Raw genomic sequence first — 22018 nt, forward strand, 5'->3', positions numbered from 1 at the left:
GACCCTGATCCTTCTGGGTCCTTCCAGCTCGGGATATCCCACGATTCTGTGATTCCAAGTGTGCACTTGGGAAGAAACATGAAGATTTAAAGCAAAAAGACACCAGAATGGCATCCCCGGCCTGCTGAGGGCTAGGCACGAGCCGGGCTTGTTCTACATTTTACACCATTTCAGGCTGCAGAATTCCACCCGTTTCTCACTCTTACAGCACTTCCCTCCCCTCCCCTTCTCCAGAGGCTCCTGCGTCAACTTTCCCATTCCCAGCAGGTGGACTGGGAGTTGATTTTCAGGGAAAATCTGGCTCAGCGCATAGATGGGTTTCCCTCCACTCCCCTTTTTTTTTTAAAGGCTTTTGTGTGGTCTTTCCCGTTCCAATCTGCTGGACGAGGATCCCATTTCCAGGGGAAATCCCTCCCTCCATCCCCGATATCCCAGCGCCGCTTCCCGCCCCGCCCTTGGCAACCCCTCACACTCCCGTTGCTATGCGGAAGTGCCCTTTGTCCCGCCCCTTTTCCCCTCTCGCAACCAATCAAACCCCGCACGTGCTCCGCCTCCGCCAATCACAAGGCGGTCCGCCCCCCTTACGCGGGCCAATGCGCTGGCGGTCCGCCCCCTGCGCGGGCCAATGGGCGTGCGGTCCGCCCCGCGGCGCAGGCGCGCGTGCAGCCGGGCGCTCTCGCTCCCCTCATGTCGTGGCTGTTCGGGCTCAGCCGCGGGGCCGCCCCGGGAGGAGGCGGCGGGGATGGAGGGACCGGTGCGGGCCCCGGGGTGGGGGGGAGCGGCCTCTCCCTGCCCCCGGCCCCCGGCGGTGCGGCTGCCGGAGGCGCCGGGGACCGCCAGGCTCCCAAGGACAAATGGAGCAACTTCGACCCCACGGGCCTGGAGCGGGCGGCCAAGGCGGCGCGGGAGCTGGACGCGTCCCGTGCGTGAGGGGGAGGGCGCGGTGGGGCTGGGGGACATCGGTACCTCAGCGGGGCGGGGGGGGGGGGCTAAAATGGGGAGGGGAGGGGCCTCGGCGATGCTCCGGGCTCTGCTCGGGGTGTGGCTTGAAAGAAACCCCCGAGACCCCTTTGTGAGTTTTAGAAGTCAAAGGCATTCTTTAGTCGGTCATCGTTTCGCCGAAGTGCAGACCGGGGTATCTCCACTGCAGCTATTAAGTGATTATTCATTTTCCCCGCATTCCCGTTGCGTATTCATGGTCTCTCCCAACACCTGTGAGCACACGCGCATATCCTGGTAACATATATACATATCCCCTCAGAGACCTCATAAGGGGCTTCTCCGAGGGGTTTTGGTGCTCTCCTCTGCCTGAACACCCTGTAGTTCTGCCTTGTGACCTTGTTCAGGGCAGTTCACTTGGTTACACAGCAGCTCGGCTGTATTTGCTAGGCTGGCTGCCTCAGTTCCCCTCCTCATGGTGTCTTTGTTCTGCTTGATTAGTCCCTTTAAGTCACTGGGTGATTTAAATCACCTAGATAGAGTTTTTAGGGTACATTCCACTTACATCTCCGAAGCCCGACGTCAGGGGGTGCCCAGAAATGGGACCAGAGGAACGGGCAGCAACTCATGCCCGGGAAGTTCCACCTGAATATGTGGTAGAACTTCTTTGCTGTGTGGGAACACATCCATTTTTGCCAGGGAGGGCTGAGTGTGCAGCTGCAGAGCTGTGCTCCAGGGAGCCAAAGTGGATTGAGTGCTCTGAGCATCATCTTCCCTGAGAAAAGACCTTTCTCTCCCTGCTGCCCCTTGCAGGCCATGCCAAAGATGCCCTCAGCCTTGCCCAGATGCAGGAGCAGACCTTGCAGCTGGAGCAGCAAACCAAGCTCAAGGTATGTTGGAGCTTTGGAACTCCTGCTGTGTTGGACACCCAGCCCACCTGAGGCAGCTGCCAGGTTTGGGGGAGGACAGGAGTTCAAATCTCTGCCCTGCAGAGGATGGGAGGTTTTCCTGCTGCTGTTCAGCTTCAGCATTATTTGCTGAGGTTATTTGCCTCTTTAAAAAAAAAAAAAAGTAATTCTGGGAGGTGAAGTACAAGCTGATTTGGCCTATTCTGTGTGAGGACAGACTTATGTATATTTTATAAAGGGATTCAAGGATTATTTGAGGGTTGGTTGGTTTGGTGTGTTTTTACAAAATAGTGTTTAATCCTGAAATGGTTAATGATGAGTTTTCTTACAGTCATAATTTATGATGATATTTAACTTTCTGCTGGCGTTGGTCGTCTTTTAAGGGCACCACTCTGATTACAGGTATATTTCTTGGAATGTAGCTGTCAGTAGCACTTCTCTGTAAGTTCATTTGTGATAATTATTTTAACAGGAGTATGAAGCTGCCATAGAGCAACTGAAGAACGAGCAGATCCGAGTACAAGCAGAGGAGAGGAGGAAAACACTCAGTGAAGAAACCAAACAGCATCAAGCAGTAAGGGAATCAGGGGGAAGCCAAGTGATGGGAGACCCTCTTTGTGTCTTCCTTCGTGGAAAAGCCACCAGTGCTTTAATTACCCCTTTTGAGGTGAGGGGAAAGGGGCTCAGGGGCAGCCAGAGGTGTGAGGATGTTCACAGGCTGAGCCCATCTTCTCTCCTGGCTTGGTAATGTTGAGCTTGATTTGTAGTTCCAGGCAGCTCTGTCCTCCTGAGCTCTTGTTGCCAAGTTTATGCTGATAGCTCCTATGTGGTGACTTTTTAATTTGAGAGCACAGGAGATGAGGGAATTGATTCATTCTGATGGATCGTCTCGCTTGGGAAATGAGATAAAACTGCTTATTTGGCACATGTTGCTTTTTATCCTGTCAGGGTTTGGACTTTGGACAGGGCTGGCTCAGGGAGGTTGGCTCTTCACCCCCTGCAGCTCACAAGGCATCATTTGAAGTCAGAGCAAGCTCAGTCCTGATTTACTCCTGGAGTGCCATATTTTACAGTGGCTGAGGAGATAAATTCCAGGCTGTTCCGCCATCCATCTGTTTGGAATAGGGGGGAATGGTTCCATCCCTTGTACAGAGTTCTCCTTGCTGATGAGTGTGGACCCTCAGACCGCTTCCAGTGGAGTGTAGATGGCTTGAGTTTATTTGCCAGTGGAAAGTTGATTGAGAAATAAATGAGGAACAAGTAAATCTGTCAAAACCAGAGCCCATGTGACAGGCAGCACATCTTGACAGGTCTGTTGCTTGTGGTCACCAGTACAAATAGTGTGTTTTAGAGCACGAAGACTCTGGTTTTCCCAGTGAATTAAGTAATTTCTGGGCCAAGAAACACTTGTTCTGTGCTTTTATTTCTGTAACACCTTAAAACAAAGACTATGTACACTCTTCAGCACAGAGGAGTTTTTACCAGCAAGCCACATCTTGCCCTGTTCATGTTCAAACCCAGGATTGGTTTTATTTTGCTTTTTTTCCCCCTGCACATTCCAAACCTCATTTCCCTCAGGACCAGGTTCTTCTCTCTTCACTGCCAAATCTCTGTGTTCTGAGTCCTGTTTTTCTTTTTTTGAAGAGAGCCCAGTACCAGGACAAGCTGGCCCGGCAGCGCTACGACGAGCAGATGCGACAGCAGGTAGGGTGGATTCCTCCTCTGATCCAGCTGGGAATGGGGTAGGAGCTCCCTCAAGCCCAAGAGATGATCTGGAGCTGTGCCCTGGCCAGGTGGCTGGTGCTGGGCACAGTTGCTTTCATCTGCACTACCTGCTTGGCATCTGCATTGCTGGCCAGGCAAATCAAAGGTTGGGAATTAGGGCAGAGCAGCCAGGAGCATGGGATTAGGAGAATAAATCTGGGAGATGGGGAGAATGCACTTCAACCGGAGCACTAGCTTCTTGTAAACATTTGTAGTGCTTGAACTTACACAAATGCCTACTTGATGGAGTTCTTACCACTTTTAACACATCTTCTGCTGTCATCTCTGCCTGCAGCAACTTGCTAATGAGGAGAACCTGAGGAAGCAGGAAGAATCTGTGCAGAAGCAGGAGGCCATGAGGCGTGGTAAATCACTTTTCTGTGGCTTGTAAGAGTGTGTGGCCATATGAGTTCCTTGTACTGGTCTTTGACTCTTTGTCCATACTGGTTGATGCTCCATTAATGTCACGTGTTTAATGTCACACTGGCAAGTAACAGGTGAATCCCAGTAGTACCAGAACTACCAGTTGCTTCCAAGATTAGTTTTACTGCCTGCAGTTACAAACATTTGCCCTGGGGGTTTGCAGAACTCCAGTGGGATTCCACTGGGGTCCAAACCTTAAAATTGTTGAGGCAGTTTGTGTGTGACTTTGTGGCAATGAAAGGCCAGTTTGCTCCGAGCACGGGTGTGGATTGCTGTGCTGTCCTCTGCTGGCTGCCATCAGTGTGCTCCCAGCGTCTGAGGGAAGTGCTGTAGCATCCATGTAACAACAGTGTGTTGTTTTATCTTGTAGTGGGTTATTTTGCTCCTGTAGTATCCCCCTACTCACGAATACAAATGTCATGACATGGGCAGCACTGAGGTACCAAGCAGCCCTGCGGTGCAGTCAGGATTCCTTGTGACCCTAAAGACAGAGGATGCTGGCTATGAAACCCTCATCCCATCTCCTGGACTGCTCTAGGTTTCTCAGTGATGTGAAGGGAGATTTAATCTTAACCTGTCTGCCACCATTCTGGGTGTCTGCAGTAACAGAGCCTCCCAAATCCCATCCGGGACCGGCAGCTCCATTTTGCTTCTCTTCCTTACAAGGCTTCTGCTCCCTGGGGTTAAGCCAGCCTAAAAGATTGAGCTGTTCTCCTGATGTTTTGTTGTTTTTTTTCTTTTCCCAAGCTACTGTGGAGAGAGAGATGGAGCTGAGGCACAAGAACGAGATGCTGCGAGTGGAGGCCGAGGCCAGAGCCCGCGCCAAGGCGGAGCGGGAGAACGCGGACATCATCCGGGAGCAGATCCGCCTCAAGGCCGCTGAGCACCGCCAGACCGTGCTGGAGTCCCTCAAGTACGGGCAGGGATGAGCAGGAGGGCACAGCCTGCCTTGTTCCTTTAGTTCCTTTAGTTCCTTTAGTTCCTTGTTCCCTCATGTAGGGAAACTCGTTTATTCCTCAGAGCTCTGAGGAGTGTCGGTGTTGTACCCCGGGCACTCAGGGTGGATCTCAGGAGAAAGTTCTGCCCCCAGGGGGTTTGTGGGCACTGAACAGACTCCCCAGGGCAGTGGGCACAGCCCCAAGGCTGCCAGAGCTCAGGGAGCTTTTGGATGATCCTCTCAGGCTCATGGTGTGGCTCTTGGGGATGGGCCTGTGCAGGGCCAGGAGCTGCACTCGATGATCCTTTGTGGGTCCCTCCCAGCTCAGCATATTCTGTGATTCTGAACAGCAGGAATTGTATTAACAAGAACCCTCTCTTTCACTTGTCTTGCTACATTGTCACCTGAATGTGAACCAGAGAAGTTATCTGTAGACTTGTGAGTTTTCTACAATTTTTCTATCATGTTATTTCAAACCCTGTCCTCTCATGTGGAGACTCAGATATTCAGAAACCCCTCAGTACTTTCATTTTCTGAGCATATGCCATAAAGGTAGAAAGCAATCTGTCTCCAGAAGGGTGGGTATTTAGATATGGAATTTGTCAATTTTAGGTCCTTTGAGATTTGGAATAACAAAAGAGCTTTACAAATAAATACCTTTTAGTGCAGTTCAGCACCAATAATGTGTTAAAGAAATAAATACATACCATTTTGTGGCCAAATGCTTTTTTGGACTTAATCCCAGATCAGGTGTAGACATCAGGTGATTATAAATGCATTTGCTGTGTTTGTTCATGTTTCAGTTCCATGGTGAGCCCTCACTTAGCTTTGGACTGGTTCTGAAGGAGATCATTATCAAGTTGTCCTGTAAATTGTTTCAATTCAGTCATTGAAATCCCTTTTTTCTCCTTCTTGCCCTGCTGTTTGCTCACCACAGGACAGCTGGGATGCTCTTTGGGGAAGGATTCCGTGCTTTTGTAACAGACTGGGATAAAGTTACAGCCACGGTAAGATTGTGATACCTGCCAGTAACTTCCAGAGAAGTCTGTCTGTAAATGTGTGTTAAACCAACTCCTTGCTTTGGTGTGTTTATAAACTGGAGACCATGATGATCTAAAACTTGCTTTGCTGCTTTTATTAGAGCTTTATATCTAATTTTGATGTAGCTTAGAGAGCACTTAGAGATCTATTATGTGTCCTAGATAAATTCATTAAAAGCCAGATCAACATCTTTTCACGGGGCAGAAGGGCTTCCTAGGGACACAAAGTTGTTTCTCTTACCACAAAACTCCAGTGAAAACACATTTTTGGTAGCGTGGCTGGTTAAAATGGACATTTTGCTTTAAGTCAGGCACCACCACCTGCTCCACCCTCTGATTTTATACACACAGGCTGGTTCAAAAGACACTTTGAGGGAGAACAAGACATGCTTTTAATGGATCCTTTTGTCATCTGTACCTGGGATGCCTCTGTATTCAGAGCCTTGTGCAGATCAGTGCTTGGTGCTTTGAGCTGTGTATTCACCTGACCCAGATACTGATTTCCTGCATTGTGGTCATTTTTGCTTCTGACACGCTCTTGTCTTGTGAATTTGGGACATTTAGGTTAAAAAAAAAAAAAAAGAAAAGTGTATTTTTGGAAAGGGGATAACACAGCTGGAACTCATATTTTCTGTTGCTTTGAAAAATGACTGTAAGGTAAGAACTAGACAGTTATTTCAGGGTTCCTGGGAATGAGGCTGGAATTTTCAGCTCTTCCTGCTTATTGTATTCCTCTTTTCCTACCTCTTCCCATCCAAGCAGAACCCCAGATGTTCTGCTCCAAGTTTTTTTTTGGGCTTGGTATGCTTTTTAGTGGAATTCACTTTGTTCCTTGATCAGAGATCCAGCCCTTTGCATGCCAACCAGGTAGGCACTGTAATCAGGCTGATTTTTAGAGCTGGCATGGTAATTGGGTTCTTGTTTTGATACAGAGCTGTCAGTCTTGCAGCTCCATTCCTCTGTCTCTTTTAACATGAACGTCAGGGAAGTCCAAAAATCTGAAATACTGACATCAGATCCATCCAGGTAGAGGTGCGAGCTGTAACTTTGCTCAGGACTGGGTGGTGTGGGAGGGCATGAATCAGGTGTGGAGGTTCCCTTATTCTTTGCATCCCAGAGCTCTCAGTTCTGAACCCTCCACGTTTCCACCCCGAGCAGAAGTGATGTCACCCATTTAAGCAGAGAGAACAGATGGTGTCTCATGGTTTACTGAGCAGTGCCATCCTTGGTGTCCTTGGGGCTTTTGACCTTGGGCTGTACTTGCAGGAGAAGGCTGCTTACTTTAAAAGCAATTGCTGCAGTTTGCTCTTTTGTCTGTGTGGCCTTTCCCTGATGTAAATTATTAGCATCAGCTTTAAGCTGACTCCTAAGCCTGGAGTGTTTCTGCTTCACTGGCGAATCGATGGCAGTGTCTCATCCTCTGGGGTTTCTGACAGAACACACTCATTCAGGGGTGGTAATTCCCACGTGGTTTGGGCTTTGGTACTCTGGAGTACCTATTTCCCTGCCATGTTGGGACTGTCACCTTTAACAGATGTTCCCTGGCTGGTCCTTTCTGTTCCCTCTGCCTCGGTGGCAGCCCCGGTTCAGATGTTTATCCTGGCATCTTTAATTCAGCATTCGTTGTCTTGCACGGTGAGGGGAGGTCTGGCAGACAGCACCTGGTTGATGTGGCTGTTTGTCTTCATTGCTCAAGTTAATTAAGTCTGAAAAGCCCCACACATTTTGAGCAGGATGTACATACCTCTGCAGCCAGGACTGTATCCTTTCCTTGTGATTCCTCTGCCTCTCTCTGTGCAGTGAATGTTCCGTGAACAGGGAGTGTGAGACAGTGACTGTCTGCACAGGGATCAAACACCTCACCAAAAATAAACCCCTCTTGCTCAGCAGTCGTCCTTGAACCTCAATTCCCCACCACAGAGGCTGCTCCACACAACACCATTGCCTTGCCAAGTGTTTTTTTCCTAATCCTTCCCCCTTTTCTTTGCAGGTGGCAGGTCTGACCCTGCTGGCAGTGGGGGTTTACTCTGCCAAAAATGCCACTGCGGTAGCGGGGAGATACATTGAGGCACGTCTGGGCAAACCTTCCCTGGTGAGGGAAACCTCCCGGATCACTGTGCTGGAAGCTTTGAAACATCCCATCAAGGTACGGCTCAGCTTTGCTTCTGTGTCACCCTCAGCCAGGAGGATGCAAAACTGCCTTTGCAGCTGGGAGCTGTCAGGGGGGTCTCTGAATAAACCCATTATTGGAGGGAGCAGAGGTGGGCTGAGCTTTGTGGTGTTTTATGACCTTTTTGTCCAGGTGAGCTGCTAAAATCCTGTGGCTGTTCTCCATGTGAGTAATTGAATTTGTCCCCTCTAGGTTGGGAAACGTCTCACCAGCAAGGCTCAGGATGCCCTTGAAGGAGTTGTTCTCAGTGTGAGTACTCTGTTTGCCTGGCCTGCTCCGTGAAGGATGGCTCTAGAATCTAAATAAGAAGGGCTGTTTCCTTAAACTCACTTCAAAAGCTGTAATTCCAGCAATTTTGGAGGCATAGCACCCTTGGGGCACCGAGACCGTAAATAAGCTCCTGTGTTCAGTGTGACGTGCATTAAGCAGTCTGTTAACCTTTTCTCCTCTGTGAAAGCAATTGGAAATCGTAGCCCAGTCCTTGCTCTGCTGCAGTTTCTCTCTGGAGTCAGCATGTTGAGATTGACACTCCACTTGTCCCATCTGATCCCTAAGGATTACTGAACCTTGATCTGCTTCTAGGCCAAAAAGTCTTAAGCACTGTGTGCATTTGCCCACCTTTGAATGGTTCTTGACTTGCAAATTAGTTCTGCTTCTGTACATTTGCTTCTGAGTTTGATTCCTGGATATATCAGGCAAATTTAAGAGCTCCTTGAAGCTGCTGAGAGAAAATGCTCCTGCAGGAATAGCTTTCTCCCAGTATCCACAATTGCAGTAGTAAATATAGACATGACTTATGAAGGAATTAGCCCTGCAAAGAGTTGCTTATGTTCTGACTTATCCCTCCCAGGGCATCCAGTAGGAAGTGAATATTTGGGTGGTACCTGTAGTAGTTACTCTATTATATTTAGGTGTTATCTGTAGTAGTTACTGCACTGCTTCCTGCACTGCTGCTTTTTCTTACAAAAGAACTGTAGCCAAGTGGACAGAAAATGGAGTAAATCCTGACATAGGACAGGAAATGAGCCTGGTCTGGAGTCAGGAGCAGCTGAAGTTAAGACTTAAAAGCTTGAGCCTGTCGGATGCTGCCTCCTTCTTGCAGGTACTGATCTGGGAAGCTGGCATAGGTGCAGGTCTCTTGGTCCTTTCTGGTCCTAAAGTTTAACTCTTGTCTTGCAGCCCCAGTTGGAAGCTCGAGTGAGAGACATTGCCATAGCAACCAGGAACACCAAGAAGAACAAAAGCCTGTACAGGAACATTCTCATGTACGGTCCCCCTGGCACTGGGAAGACACTCTTTGCCAAGGTAACAACCCTGCCATTAAACCCCTATCCCCAAGAGTTTTTCTGGCAGCGTGCCACCTAGTTTGGATTTTGGAAACAGTAGAGATGGACAGAAATGGAAGAAATAAACAATACACTAGTAAAAGTTGCCACCAAGTGACTAAAGCACCCCCTTCTCTAAGCATACTTACCCTCTGCCAATAAGCACACTGATAGGAATAAACTCATTTTGTCTCCCTCATCTTCAGGGGCCTTGCAGTGAATGGAACTCTCTGGTTTTGTCTCCCTCCAGAAATTAGCTGTGCACTCAGGCATGGATTATGCCATCATGACAGGAGGGGACGTGGCCCCCATGGGGCGGGAGGGGGTCACAGCCATGCACAAACTCTTTGACTGGGCCAACACCAGTAGGAGAGGGTAAGTACCTGTTCCCCTGGGACCTGGATTAGGCTCTTGCTCTAAAATCCTCACCACAGCAATTCAGTTCCTGTTACTGAGCAATACCAGTGCACAGGGTGGGTAACACTGACCAAACGTGACATCTGAAGTTTTCCTGGAATGGGGGAATTCTTGCTGCTTGGTAATATTTAGAAGTCTGGAAGCTTTTGCTCTTCTCTTCCCTCAAACCCTCCTTGTTTACCTCAGATTTTCCAGATCAGTCATAGCTGGATTGTGAGCTGATCTCACCAGGCAGGGGTGGAGATACTGCCCACTTGTAAGCTGGGACACGTTTCTTTCAGGGGGATGAGCGTTCTGACAGAAGTTAGAAGATTTAGCACAAATGGAGGTGCAACCAGTTGTTTACACTCTCTGAATATTATGTTCCCTCTTCTGCTGCCCAGATTATAAACACTGATAGTGTTTACTTTTGAGTTCTCAAGCAGAAGCAGCGAATTATAAGAAATAAATGAGGATAAGGAGGAGGCAGATGCTAAAGGCATTGGCATTAGGTGTAAAAGTCACAAGCTGTTGTGCTTTTTCAATCACCTTTAAAAGCAAGCTTGTATCTGCAGACAAGCATATCCATGTTGAGGCTGAATCTTGACTCCCTGACTTTGTAAGAGTATGGAGTTAATTTGCTCATCCTAATGCAAATGGATTTTTGCAGTGCAGAGGTAGCTGAGAAGTTGCTTGTCCAGCCAGGATGTTTAAATTAAATATAGAATTTTCAGTGGGTGTCAGTTTGGGTTTTGTGCTGTCTTGATCTCAGATCTTCTGTAAATATGGCTAACCAGTGATTTATGTGTTCTCTGATTGCTTTAGATGGACATTATCTTGCAGTGTCTGTTTTAATCCTTGCTGCATTCATCACCTAAGTGTTTCTATTTCCCCTTAAACAAAAAAAGGCACAGAAATGTCCTAAGAATTTAAATTTTTTTAAGCTGCTCCTACCCTGAGGAGCTATAGGAGGGAAGGTGTGAGAATTTAAGCGAGCTCAGAAGCAGAAGTTGGAAGAGATGTGAGGATGCTCAGCTGGGTGAAGACTGCTGGATGCTCCCACTAAAGAACTCTCTCCCAGCACTGCCTGGCTCTGAGTTTCTCTGCCCTGATAAAAACTTCTGTGCACTCGAACTTCGTGCACCTCAGGTGGCCTGATCAAAGGTTACATGTGTCCACCTGAATATTCTCACCTCCAGTAACACTGAAGGATTTAAGCAGGTGTTACTCTGAATCTGCACCAGTGTTAGCTGTGAGTAAGTGTTGCCTTTATTAGCTGAAAACTGTTGTAATAAAAGACACTCCTCTGTAGCTGAGAATATTTTCGGAGAAGCTGGGGTTGAGTAAAAGATGTTAATAGGCCCTGAAATCCCCTGGAAAAAAAAAGCTGGGTTTGAAGCTTGGCAAGGAGGTAATACAAGCTGTGACAGCTTTATGAGCAACTTGGTTTTGTTATTGATAAACATCTTTACAGGCTTAGTCTCTTGGGAAGAGCACTGCCCTTGGGTTAGAAGTGAATTTATTTTTGTGAATAATTCATGGACTTTATTAATTCACTGCTCCACAGGTAGTAAAAACCCTTAGTGCCAGTGTGGTTTGGAAGAGAAAAAACCTCTCAAAACAACAAGGCAAGTCGAGGAGAGGACTCTGGGTTGAGGTTTTCAGAATGGCACAAGGAAGAAAAATGGCAGGAAGGTGCCGTTGTCACCAAGGTTTTTTCTGTGCTTGTGTGCCTGTCTTGTACCCCTGCACACATTTCTCTAAATAGGAGGCAATGCTAAAATAAGCCCTCTCTGCACTTCAGATATCTCCTGCAGCTTGGCAGTGACACACCAGCACTGTCAGATACAAGCCCATTGCCAAACCCTGCCTGTGAAAACTCCTAGGTATTTAAAAATCCGGGGGAGTTTGAGGTCGTGGGCCCTAGAATTGCTTCAGTCTTCTTCTGAACAGCAGGAAAAAAAAACAACTCCAGAGGCCTGGGGTCAGATTTATGGCCTGAGGTGTCTCAATCCCATCCCTTTCTCAACATCTGGGCCGGGCCAAGCGCAATGGAGACGTTGCTGCAGCTCGGTGGCAAGTGTTGCCTGAAGAAATCCTTTGTGCAATCCTTTGGGTGCTCACCTGGGCACAGCTCTGGGTGCCTGGCAGTGGGGCAGGAGGATCCTTGGGCTGTCTTATCCTCACTTGCCTGTGTCCTGTCGCTGTGCTTTCCTCCCGCAGCCTCCTGCTGTTCGTGGATGAGGCGGACGCGTTCCTGCGGAAAAGGGCCACGGTAAGAGCTCTCTCTGTGTCTGTCACCAGCCAAGAGCCCTGTTCAGTCTCATTAACTGCCTTCCACTGGCAAGAGATGAGGGCTGGCAGGGGCCTCAGTGCTCACCTAATTAACTGATGCAGAGACAAGACATCAGCATCTCGCAGCTCAACGGAATGAGCATCTCCAGCCCGACTGAGGGTCCCTCCCTGCAGGGGATGGGTGGCACAGTCTCCACGGGGGCTTTGCAGCAAGGAAAGAGGCATATCTTGAAAACAAGAGGGAGGTTGCTCACACTGCAGAGCTGGTGCCCTGCAGGGTTTGTGTTTTCTCCCAGCAGGTGTTTATCTTGGGGGGGGGGGTTCATGACAAAACTGCTTTTTGCTACGTTAGCAAAGCTTCACCAGCATCTTCCCCTGGACAGATAATTTGTGTTTTCAAAGTCAGTCACCACACTGTGCATTCAGTCTGGTTCTGCTTCTTGAACCCCAGTGGTCTATTTAAAGAGCTCTCTCTAGGAAACTGCTTTGAGTGTGTAAGTCAAGTCTTTGCTCTGGCTTATTTTCCTGTATCTTACTGGACTTCCCAGCTAAAATGGTGTTCAGCAGGGAAAGCCACCTGGGCCAGTGGCTGCAGCCTTGGGTTTGGAATCAAAATCACTGGATGAGTGTGGATAAATATGTAATCTCTCTACTGGAAGCTTTAGTTCCTAACATTTCTCCTGGGTATATAAATTGATCCTTTTTCCCCCAGGGTATTACAGTTGTTTGGGTTCTACTGTAATTCAAGTGCTTGACAGTAACAGAACTCCCTTTGTCCATAATGCTGCTTAAAGCTGTGACCTGGCTGCAGAGCCCAGCAGTTGATCTCCCTTTGGATTTCATCTTTGCAGGAGAAAATCAGTGAAGATCTCAGAGCGACTTTAAATGCATTCCTGCACAGAACAGGGCAGCACAGCAACAAGTGAGTATCCAGTTCCAGCCCTTCCAGCAGCTGGGATTTCTCTGGATTGAGAAAAGGCCTGTAAAGGGTCTGTGGTGTACAAATGAAAGTTGGGAATGATATGTGCTGCTGAGGGCTTAAAAAAAATCTGCAGAAAATATCCCCTTTTCAGTTTATGTGTTGAATGCAGCTTGCTCCTCCTTTATCCCTTCCTGGCACTTGGAAATCAGAACTGTGGAGAAATTGTTTCCTGAGACTGGGCTGGTGTTTGGACAGCTTGATTAATGTTTTCTTTTTTGATAAGTGGCTGTTTATACAAGAACAATATTGGGCCCATGAAAATCAATATCACAAAAGAGAACTCGGAGTTGATCCTGGCTGGATGCTCTTGGAAAAAAAATACTTCAGCAGGTGCTTCTTTGAGCTGCTGTTCCTCTCCAGTGCCTTGGTGACCTCTTTCCATCTGGTGCATGTGTGTGTGCAGGAACCTGGGGGCAGATGAGTTCAAATCTGACTCCATCCCTTTCGCCTGAGCTGCTCAGAGCATCTGTGAGCAGCGCTGCTCGTGAATTCAGGGAGCCCAGAGCTGTTCCCTTCCCGGGTTTGCTGAACATGGGATTGCAGGGCTGAGCTGGCAGATGTCTGTGACTGTCACTGTCCATCCAGCCGTGCTCACCATGTCACATTGATGTGAACTTCCTGCACAGCACTGCTTAGTTTAACAGAACCCATAATAGAGAGGTGACCTTTCCTCGACCTTTTTCAAGTAATATTTGATTTTTTTGGTGGATGTGTGTGTGTGTGAACTTTACTTAGTTGTTAAACTTGTACAAAGAAATTGAGCCAACAAGAAAAGTTGTCTCTGTGTGTATGCAGGAGAGTGGGTTTCTTGTGATGAATTGCTCCCTTAGTAGTGTTGGAATGAAATAACCTGTTACAGTAACCTCATGACATTGAAAGGAATATTCTGGAAGGACAAAAGCAGGGCATTTTCTGTCCTCGGGGTGTCTTGAAATAAATTGTCAGAAAGCAAGGTGTTGAGCCTGCAAGAGCTTCATTTTTCCCTTTGGGAGGATAGCAAGTCTCTTCTGAAATTATGCATAGAATTGCTCTGTAAAGCTGAGTTTATTGTTATTAAATGATATTGTGCTTGCAAGGCAGTGACTGGCAGGGGGTGGCAAGGGAAGGGTTCTTTCTTTCCCCTGCTGTTAAATTGCTTTAGCAGAGCTCTGGCTCTGTTTGGGTGCTGGGGGTGCTCTGCCTTCCCTTCAGAGCAGTTGAGCAGATGTTGAATTCAGCCCTGCTTTAAACCATGAGCCATTCTACGATGCTGAACATGCCCTTGTGATTCATGCACTGCTTTTCACTTCTCAACAGCCTTATTGCTGCTTTGGGCAAGGAGGAGTCCTGGATCCATGAACGGGAGTTCACTTGAATAAGTGTAATGGGGCATGTAAATGTGGCTGCTTTGGTGAGACCCTGAGGAGAACTGTTACTTGAGCACTGAATTGTCACCAGCATAACTAAGCAATGTGAATTGCTGGCTTAAACCTCCCAACATCATCTTGCTGGGGTATCAGACTGTGCCAACACGTCTTGCTCATTTGTATTGTTGTCATGATGGAAACGAGCAGTGCCTGAGGATCAGGTTGAATATCAGCCCTTTATCCAGGCTGTGTTTCTGCAGCTTGGGGGAAGTCCTAGTTGGGAGAAAAGCCACAGTTTCCTGCCTCTGTGGCTCTTGGGTTGGCGAAGTTATCCTCAGAAATGACAGCAAGGAACACGGCCCCTTGTAGACCGTGATTCAAACAGACAGGAGGAACGTCGATATTCCAATAGCTGTGGTTAAAAGCCCATTGCAAATTATTATACACTATTAAGCTGGTAACATCAATTAAAGCATTAAAGTATTGGCACAGGGAAGTAGCATCATTACAAAGCAAAAAAAAAAAAAAAGGATTTTCTAGCTTCAAAATGCAGCAGGACAGAGCAGGACCTGGAATCAGCACATCTGTACAGCGGAGCAAAGCTTGGTGAAACAGAGCATCTTTGGTTCATAATGTTCATTCTGAATGTCTCTGCACACAGGAGACTGTTCTGAATAGCCCAAACAGCACTGCACTTTAGCGTGGGCCTTGAGATGCTGTTACAAAGCTGTTTCTAGGGCATCTCCATCTTCCCAGGTGATGAAATGTCTTTGGTACCGACCGTGGCAGCTCCCGATGTTCAGACGAGTTCATTGATTTTTGTTTTTATGGTTTTTTGAGAGTCTTTCCTCTCCTGTTTTCATCATTCCAGGTTTATGCTTGTTTTAGCAAGCAACCAGCCTGAGCAGTTTGATTGGGCTATCAATGACAGGATAGATGAGATGGTGAACTTTGATCTGCCCCGGCTGGAGGAGCGGGAGCGGCTCGTCCGGATGTATTTCGATCGGCACGTCCTGAAACCGGCCACAGAGGGCAAACAGTGAGTGTCCCTGCACACCTCCCTCCCTGGGGAATTCTGTGGCTTTTCTTCACCTCCTTGTCTGTGTATTTTGTATTTTGTCACTTTGACCAAGTGGCACGGTGAAGAGTTGGAGAGATGCCTCTTCCTGTTACAGGATGAGATGCCATCCTAGGATTTTCTGCCACGGTTTGCTGTGGCCTTAAAATTTAGGAGGATGCTGCAGTGGAGGCCATAATGACATTGGAACTCCACTGTCATGTGGCTAAATGTCAACTGACCCTGGTTCCTGTGTCTCCCAGGAGGTTGAAGTTGGCCCAGTTTGACTATGGGAAGAAGTGCTCGGAGATCGCCAGGCTGACCGAGGGCATGTCTGGCAGAGAGATCTCACAGCTTGCTGTGGCTTGGCAGGTGAGTGGGGCTTTCACACTGGGCTCCTTCTCCCTTTCTGGAAGGTTTGAGGGTCGGATTTTGGATTCTTGGAGCTTGTCTCCCTTTGAAAGCTCCGTTATGTCCAGAGGGTGGTCCCATGACACTCCTGGCTCTGGGGTGGGTGTCAGAGTGTCAGCACAGCTCCTCATCTCATAAACAGGAGCAGTTTTGATGATCACAGAACCATTCAGGTTGAAAAACACCTGCAAGATCATCAAGTCCCTCACTGATAGAAAATCCCTCGCTGAATTTAGGTAAAGCAGGTGAGTTTGGAATGGTTTGGGGCAAATCATGCTGACCATGACTGGTGGTCCAGCTCAGGAGATGCCTCAGGTATCGACAGCATTAGGGCATTAAACCCCCCCCTGCTTCCCTACTTTGTTCTAAACACATTTGTAGTGCAACTGGAGTAACTTAAGAAACAAAACCAACTGGAAATGGAGCTGAAAAAAATAGGTATTTCTTCCATTTATTTCTCCCTATATAGAAATAAAAAAAAGCAGTCACTTGGAGTACAATTATTCACATGCTTAACAAGCTTAAACTTTTTTTTTATTTTTAAATCAGCCTTTCACCTTGTTTTGTCACAGCTGCCAGTTTCTTAGGGATTGTGCATTTTCATGAACTAACCTAGAAATATCAATTTAAGGAATATGCTCCAAATTGTACCTTATGCAGCTTACCCATGTCAGCTTCCTTTCAGGGATTGAACAAACAAAGTGGCTTTTTGTTTAGTTTTTAAATTTTTTATTTAGTTTAGCAGTTCACCAACGTTTTACAAAGTTTGTGCGTTTCATTCCTCCTACTACTGTTTTTCTGTACCTTTAAAGGTACAGAAAATATTTATCCTTTCTAATCTAAATTAATTTGAACCTCAGCAGTCACGAGCTGAGGTAAAGCAGCCATTTGAGAGCTGGTATTTTCTTCTTTGGTAGCACACAGCTGGTTAACTTTACTGGGTGAATTTTGTTCCTGAAGCATATTTCAAACTGTGTGCTGTCATCTGCCCCATGTGTGCTAAAGGCTTTGCTGCCAGGTATTTCCAGTAATAAAAAGTTGTGATAAATGATCCTGTTGCTTTTTATCACCCCTTATCTGCAAGCTTGTCGTTAGTCCCCAGCAATGACCTCAGCTTTTATCATTTATCCTTTAAGTGATCATGAAGGAAGGGGAAGGTGGGGGTGACTAATTCCTCAGTGTTGCCCCCTGATAGCTTTTTAAAATGTGCCTCATAGTGCCAGGCCTATTAACAAGCTTCCATGGCAAATTGCAGCAGGAAGTTCTCTCCTCTCTGCTGTCATAAAACACTCAAAAGTGGTTTAAAATAAAACCGTGCAGGAGAGGGTGGGCAAAAATACACGGATTGCTTTGATGTGGGAGCTGCAAGAAGCTTCATCTGTGTCAGAATCGAAGTTGCTGGTGTGCTGGAACGGGGGGCTCTGTGCTGGTGGGCAGGAAGGCAGGTGGGGTGTGCCAGGTGGTATTTCCTTGGGAGATGGCTCGTGAGGGCATCCAGAATGGGATAAAACTGGTTTTGAGCGCTGTCCTGGCAGAGCTGTAAACTCTAAACCCCTGCTGATCTCCTCCTGAGTGGTGCTGGTGTTTTGGGTTAGCACCAGCAGAGAACTTGCAGGGATCTTTGTAGCTGGTGCAGCGCTCTGGGCTATCAGGGCAGGATTAAAGCTGCATTTACAAGCATTCCTGGCAGTGCTATTCCTGCCTTACATTCCTGCCTTCCTGCTCCCCTTCCCCTGGTGCTGGAGCACCCCTGTGCATGGCTGTGCTGTGAACTGGGTCAGGGAGCTGAGCAGAGTTAAAAATAGCCTGGCAAGGCAAGTTAACTGCATAGCTACAGTGCTCTGGCACATCCCAGGGAGGTAGGGGCTGTAGGAACCAGCATCACTGACTCAAAAAAAACGCTTGTCAGGCTTCCCTCAGCTGGATGGAACAGCTGTAGGGTGGCTGTGTGCTGCAGATCCACTGTTAACTCTTGAGCTGTTGGTCTCCTAAACTCCCTGTACAACTGAATTTTGGATTCAAGGAGCTGCATGCCAAAGATGGCTGATGTGGGAAATAACCTGGTCACAGAATCCGTGAACATCCTGAGCTGGGAGGGACCCACAAGGGTCATCAAAGCCCAACCCCTGGCCCTGCCCAGGATAAACTCAATAATCCCCCCACTGTGCCTGATGTGAGCAGCACCTTTGTGAATGCACACTTGAGTTTTTTAGCCATGAAATCAGTTTGGAGATGCCATCAGCTCTTCCTGCCTTCCCTGGCATCACTTCTCCTGGCCAGAACCGAATCTCGGGGGTGGTTTGGGGAGGGGTGAAGTTTTGAAGCAGCTGGAGGAGGAACCATCACAACTATCAGCCCTTGCCAGGAGTGCCTGGGCAGCAACAGTGCCACTCTGCTGCCCTGTGGCCCTGCAGTCAAGTTCCCAGGAAAGTATTTTTTTGGATTCTGCTGCCAATATTGGCCTTTAACAAAAGCATCTCAGTTAAACTGAGCAATAGCTGCAGCTTTCCTGGGCTTAATTCCACCATAAGCTGGGCTTGAGATGGATTGGCTGTCATTTACACCAAATTCTAGTTCACTCTTGTTTCAGTCTCGTTTGATTTGTCCTGAATTTACCAACAGAAAAAAAAAAATAAGATGCAGAAAGGCAGAGAATGTAACCTCTACTAGCCCTGGGAAAAATATTGCTGTCTGGCACAGCTAATAGTCTGCGTGCTAGAAATCCATTTTAATCTCTTCTGCAGGAGACTGAGCATTCTCTTTTGTCCTTGTGCTTTTCCATCCCCCAGATCTAACCCTTTAGGACTGGAATATGGACTGGGTGCATTCATACACTGAAAAATTCCCTTCAGATCTGTTTGTAGTAATGTGCAACCTTTCTAGCTCTGCACCCTGTACTTAAAACCCCTTGATGTGCTTTAGGTAAAATGTCAAAAAAAAAAAAAAAACCCCAAAACAATCAACCTTTCACTATTCCAAGCTGTAATCTTGGAAAATTGTTTTGGCAGCACATCAGGAGAATTCCCAGGAGTTTTATGTCCCAGTGTGAGCTTCTTGTCATTTCCTTGCCTTTTATGCCACTGACACAAATGCCTTTTTACTCCCTGAACCTTGTTTGTGTTTTAAAAATAGTGCTTGTGTGGGATTTTTTTTTTTTTTTTATCAGGCTATTTTTATTATAAATGTGATTCGAAGGATACAGATTAGTCTGGCCAGGGTAAAATAAACCAGGAGTCTTGGCTGAAATGAAACATTAGGTCATCTAGGCTGGACTTGTCATCTGTTCCTCCCTCTACTTCCCCACCGAACACTTTGTTTTCAGCTTATTTCATAATTAGATTGGAGCAGTAAACCAGGAATAGCTGCACTAGGAGAAAATGGGTTAAAATGTGTCCATGCAGGAGGCAGAGGTATGAATATAAATGAGGCTTGGTACCATTTTTGTGTGTGTGTGCAAGCTACTCCCAGAAGGGGCAGCTGCTTCTCCCATTTGCTTTCTTGACAGCGAGGGCCTAAGGCTTTCTAAAAATAGAAAGTCATTGAGAAAATCACCGGAGCGTGAACTGCACAGCTTTGCAGGAGGTTCCACGGTGGGCTGGATGGGCTGTGCAGTGGCAGGGAGGAGGGGAGGGAAGAAAAGCATCCTCTGCCTGTGCTGTGCAGACACCTCAGTGCATCCCAGGAGAGCACCTTGGCCCTTCTCAGACACCCAGTGCTCCTGCCTGGGGGGGGCTGCACTGGCAGGTCCTGCCAAAAAAAAAAAAAAAATAAAAAACTGGACAGGGGGGTGAGGGAAGGCAGGTGAGACTGTGAGGGGTGTTGTGTAAATATTTGGCAGGTTATGGAAGCTGTGCTTTCCTCCCGGTGGGGTGGAAGTGGCAGCCTGGCTGTGCTGAGGATGCCTCCTGCTCTGCCGGTGAAAGCAGGACAAGTGCTTTTAATGCAGAGTGAATTCTCTGTTTACAGACCTTCTCCTTCCCTGTGGCCACTGTTTACTCCTAATCTCAAGCAGAAGCATTAGCCTGACTTCTCACTGCTGCCTGAAGGAAGGATTGCAAGGGTTTTGCACAGGGAAGGATCTTTGTAAAGGATATGATGCTTCTTGCAGGAAAAACCAGCACCTGCCAGCCCTGTGGTTTGTGCAGCAAGACCTTTTGTGAGCTAACCAGTTCCCCAAAAAGGGCTGGAAAGTAGGTTAGAGGAGGCTGAGAACCAACTTGGGTGACCTTTTGCTCGTTTCTTGAATTAATTATTCCTCCTGCAGTGAGGTAGCACCAGTCTAATAGGCAGGTATAACCTACAGTACTGGGATGGTACTGGTGCAACAGCTTATCCTGGGCTTTGTCTTTTCCCTCATCATCACCCCTGGCCAGGGGGTGCAGGAAATGGTCTCACTGGATTTTATTTCTGTGGTGCTTCTGCAGTAAACTTCATTTCTTGGTTTAATTGATGCTTTGCACCGTTGATGGCTGGTGGAGCCCGTGTGCAATCCCTTACAAACACACCTCAGTCTGTCGTGAGAGCCCAGGTTAATATTCCTGCCGGGGATGTTGCAAACCCTGCAGAGAGAATGTGGCAGTCCAGGACGTGACAGCTCTGTGGAGGGGAGATGTGGGCAGAAATCTGGGGCTCTTTGGGGCAGGCAGGGTGGGTGTGAGCAGCTGGAGGGGGTCCCAACCTGCCTGGTGCCAAACCCCCTCATTCCATAACTGCACACGGAACAGGACATGGATTCGCTCTTGCAGGGGGAGGAACCAGATTTAGAAATCTGCAGCTCGGGAGTTGCTCTGTTTCCTTGGAGATGGGTGCAGTTAGCAGCATAAACATCCTCCCCTTGCTCGGAGGGGACTGGCTGCACGTTGTCACCTGCAGGATGATCAGTGCAGTTCCAGCTGCCCTGGCTGTGTGGGCCAGGGGCACAGTCCTCTTGCTGCAGCTGGAGAGGAGTCACACAGCCCTGCTTTCCCTGAGGGGTGTTTGGCAAGGCTGTCAGGAGTTTACAGCCCTTTCTCCGAGGGGCTGGGATCAGATTTGTGCTGCCTTTTGTAGCAGCTGTGGGACCTGAGTGCTTACCAAGCACAACTGGAGGGACAGGAATTGTGGGATGAAAGGAGGGGGGATGAAAGGGTACAGGGGGAGAGCTGAGCATGAGGAAAGCAAGGTCAATGCATGTTAGACATCACTGTAGAGGTGCCACCTTGCCCATATTCACCCCAGCACTGGTGTTGGTTCTGCTGTGCAGATGTTTCAAACATTTCCTGGGCGGGCTCATTCAATCCCCATCCTGCCCCTGCTGCTCTTTACCTCACTGGCTTCCCACGTGCAGGGCTGCTGAAGCAGGACAGGGAATTTCAACAGGCCAGGCGTGGCTGCAGCCTGACCATGAGTTCAGCAGGGTTCACTTTGTCTCTTCTGAAAGCAAAGGTCCTGTCTCCTGGGAAATCCAGAGGCAGGAGGGCCGAGGTGCCTGTCAGCGACTGCTCCCGGTGCCACCACTGCCTGAGAACCAGCCTGGGGGTTGCGTTGGAAGGGTGTGGGGGAAAACACGCGTGGAAAACAGGAGAGAACTGCCATCCCTGACCTGTGTGTCCTGCCTGTCCCTCTGCAGGCAGCAGCCTACGCCTCTGAGGACGGCGTTCTCACCGAGGCCATGATCGACGCCCGTGTGGCCGACGCTGTGCAGCAGCACAGGCAGAAGATGGAGTGGCTGAAAACAGAAGGTGCTGAAGAAAACAAAGGGACTGGTGGGAACCCCCTGCTGCCTTTCCCCAGAGGAACCCCAGTGTGAGAAGTCTGCAGGGCTTCGGACCAGCATGCCGTGGGGCCGAGGCCCCGGGAGAGAGCTGGGAGGGTCTTCTGGTTCGGTGGGATGGTCAGTTGGGAGAGATGTGTGTCCTTTGGTGCAAGGGGGAGGGGGTGCTGCCTCAGCCTGCCTTGGGTCTCCTGGTTTTAAACTGCTCCAGAGAGCAACGTGCTCTAAAGGAGGCAGAAGCAACTGAATTAAAGGACCCCCCTTGCTGAAATA

General features: G+C 48.2%; 1 protein-coding gene across 2 annotated transcripts; it reads left to right on the forward strand.

Annotated features, from left to right (window-relative positions):
- Window positions 1–687: 687 nt before the first annotated feature.
- ATAD3A (ATPase family AAA domain containing 3A) lies at window positions 688–22018 on the forward strand. Of its 2 annotated transcripts, none has more exons than XM_027898993.1 (16): window positions 688–922; window positions 1753–1829; window positions 2320–2421; window positions 3492–3551; window positions 3907–3976; window positions 4782–4947; window positions 5909–5978; window positions 8002–8157; window positions 8374–8430; window positions 9361–9486; window positions 9757–9881; window positions 12126–12177; window positions 13049–13119; window positions 15397–15564; window positions 15846–15954; window positions 21602–22018. In XM_027898993.1, exons 1-16 carry the CDS (start codon window positions 688–690, stop codon window positions 21779–21781), a joined length of 1824 nt encoding a protein of 607 aa, XP_027754794.1. In that variant the 3' UTR covers window positions 21782–22018. The 2 variants fall into 2 exon arrangements, with proteins under 2 accessions (XP_027754794.1, XP_027754795.1); XM_027898994.1 differs by having other exon boundaries at window positions 817–922; window positions 3426–3551.

Source organism: Empidonax traillii, unplaced genomic scaffold (genome assembly GCF_003031625.1).
Source record: "Empidonax traillii isolate 1590-97213 ecotype Southwest subspecies unplaced genomic scaffold, ASM303162v1 scaffold633:size372093, whole genome shotgun sequence".
NCBI lineage: Eukaryota > Metazoa > Chordata > Aves > Passeriformes > Tyrannidae > Empidonax > Empidonax traillii.

Excerpts from the sequence above, each read along its gene's own strand:
- ATAD3A (XM_027898993.1), top strand. The coding sequence starts at position 688 with ATGTCGTGGCTGTTCGGGCTCAGCCGCGGGGCCGCCCCGGGAGGAGGC. Across the intron at positions 9,487-9,756 it reads GGAAGACACTCTTTGCCAAG|AAATTAGCTGTGCACTCAGG; the intron begins GTAACAACCCTG and ends GTCTCCCTCCAG. Across the intron at positions 12,178-13,048 it reads TCCTGCGGAAAAGGGCCACG|GAGAAAATCAGTGAAGATCT; the intron begins GTAAGAGCTCTC and ends TCATCTTTGCAG.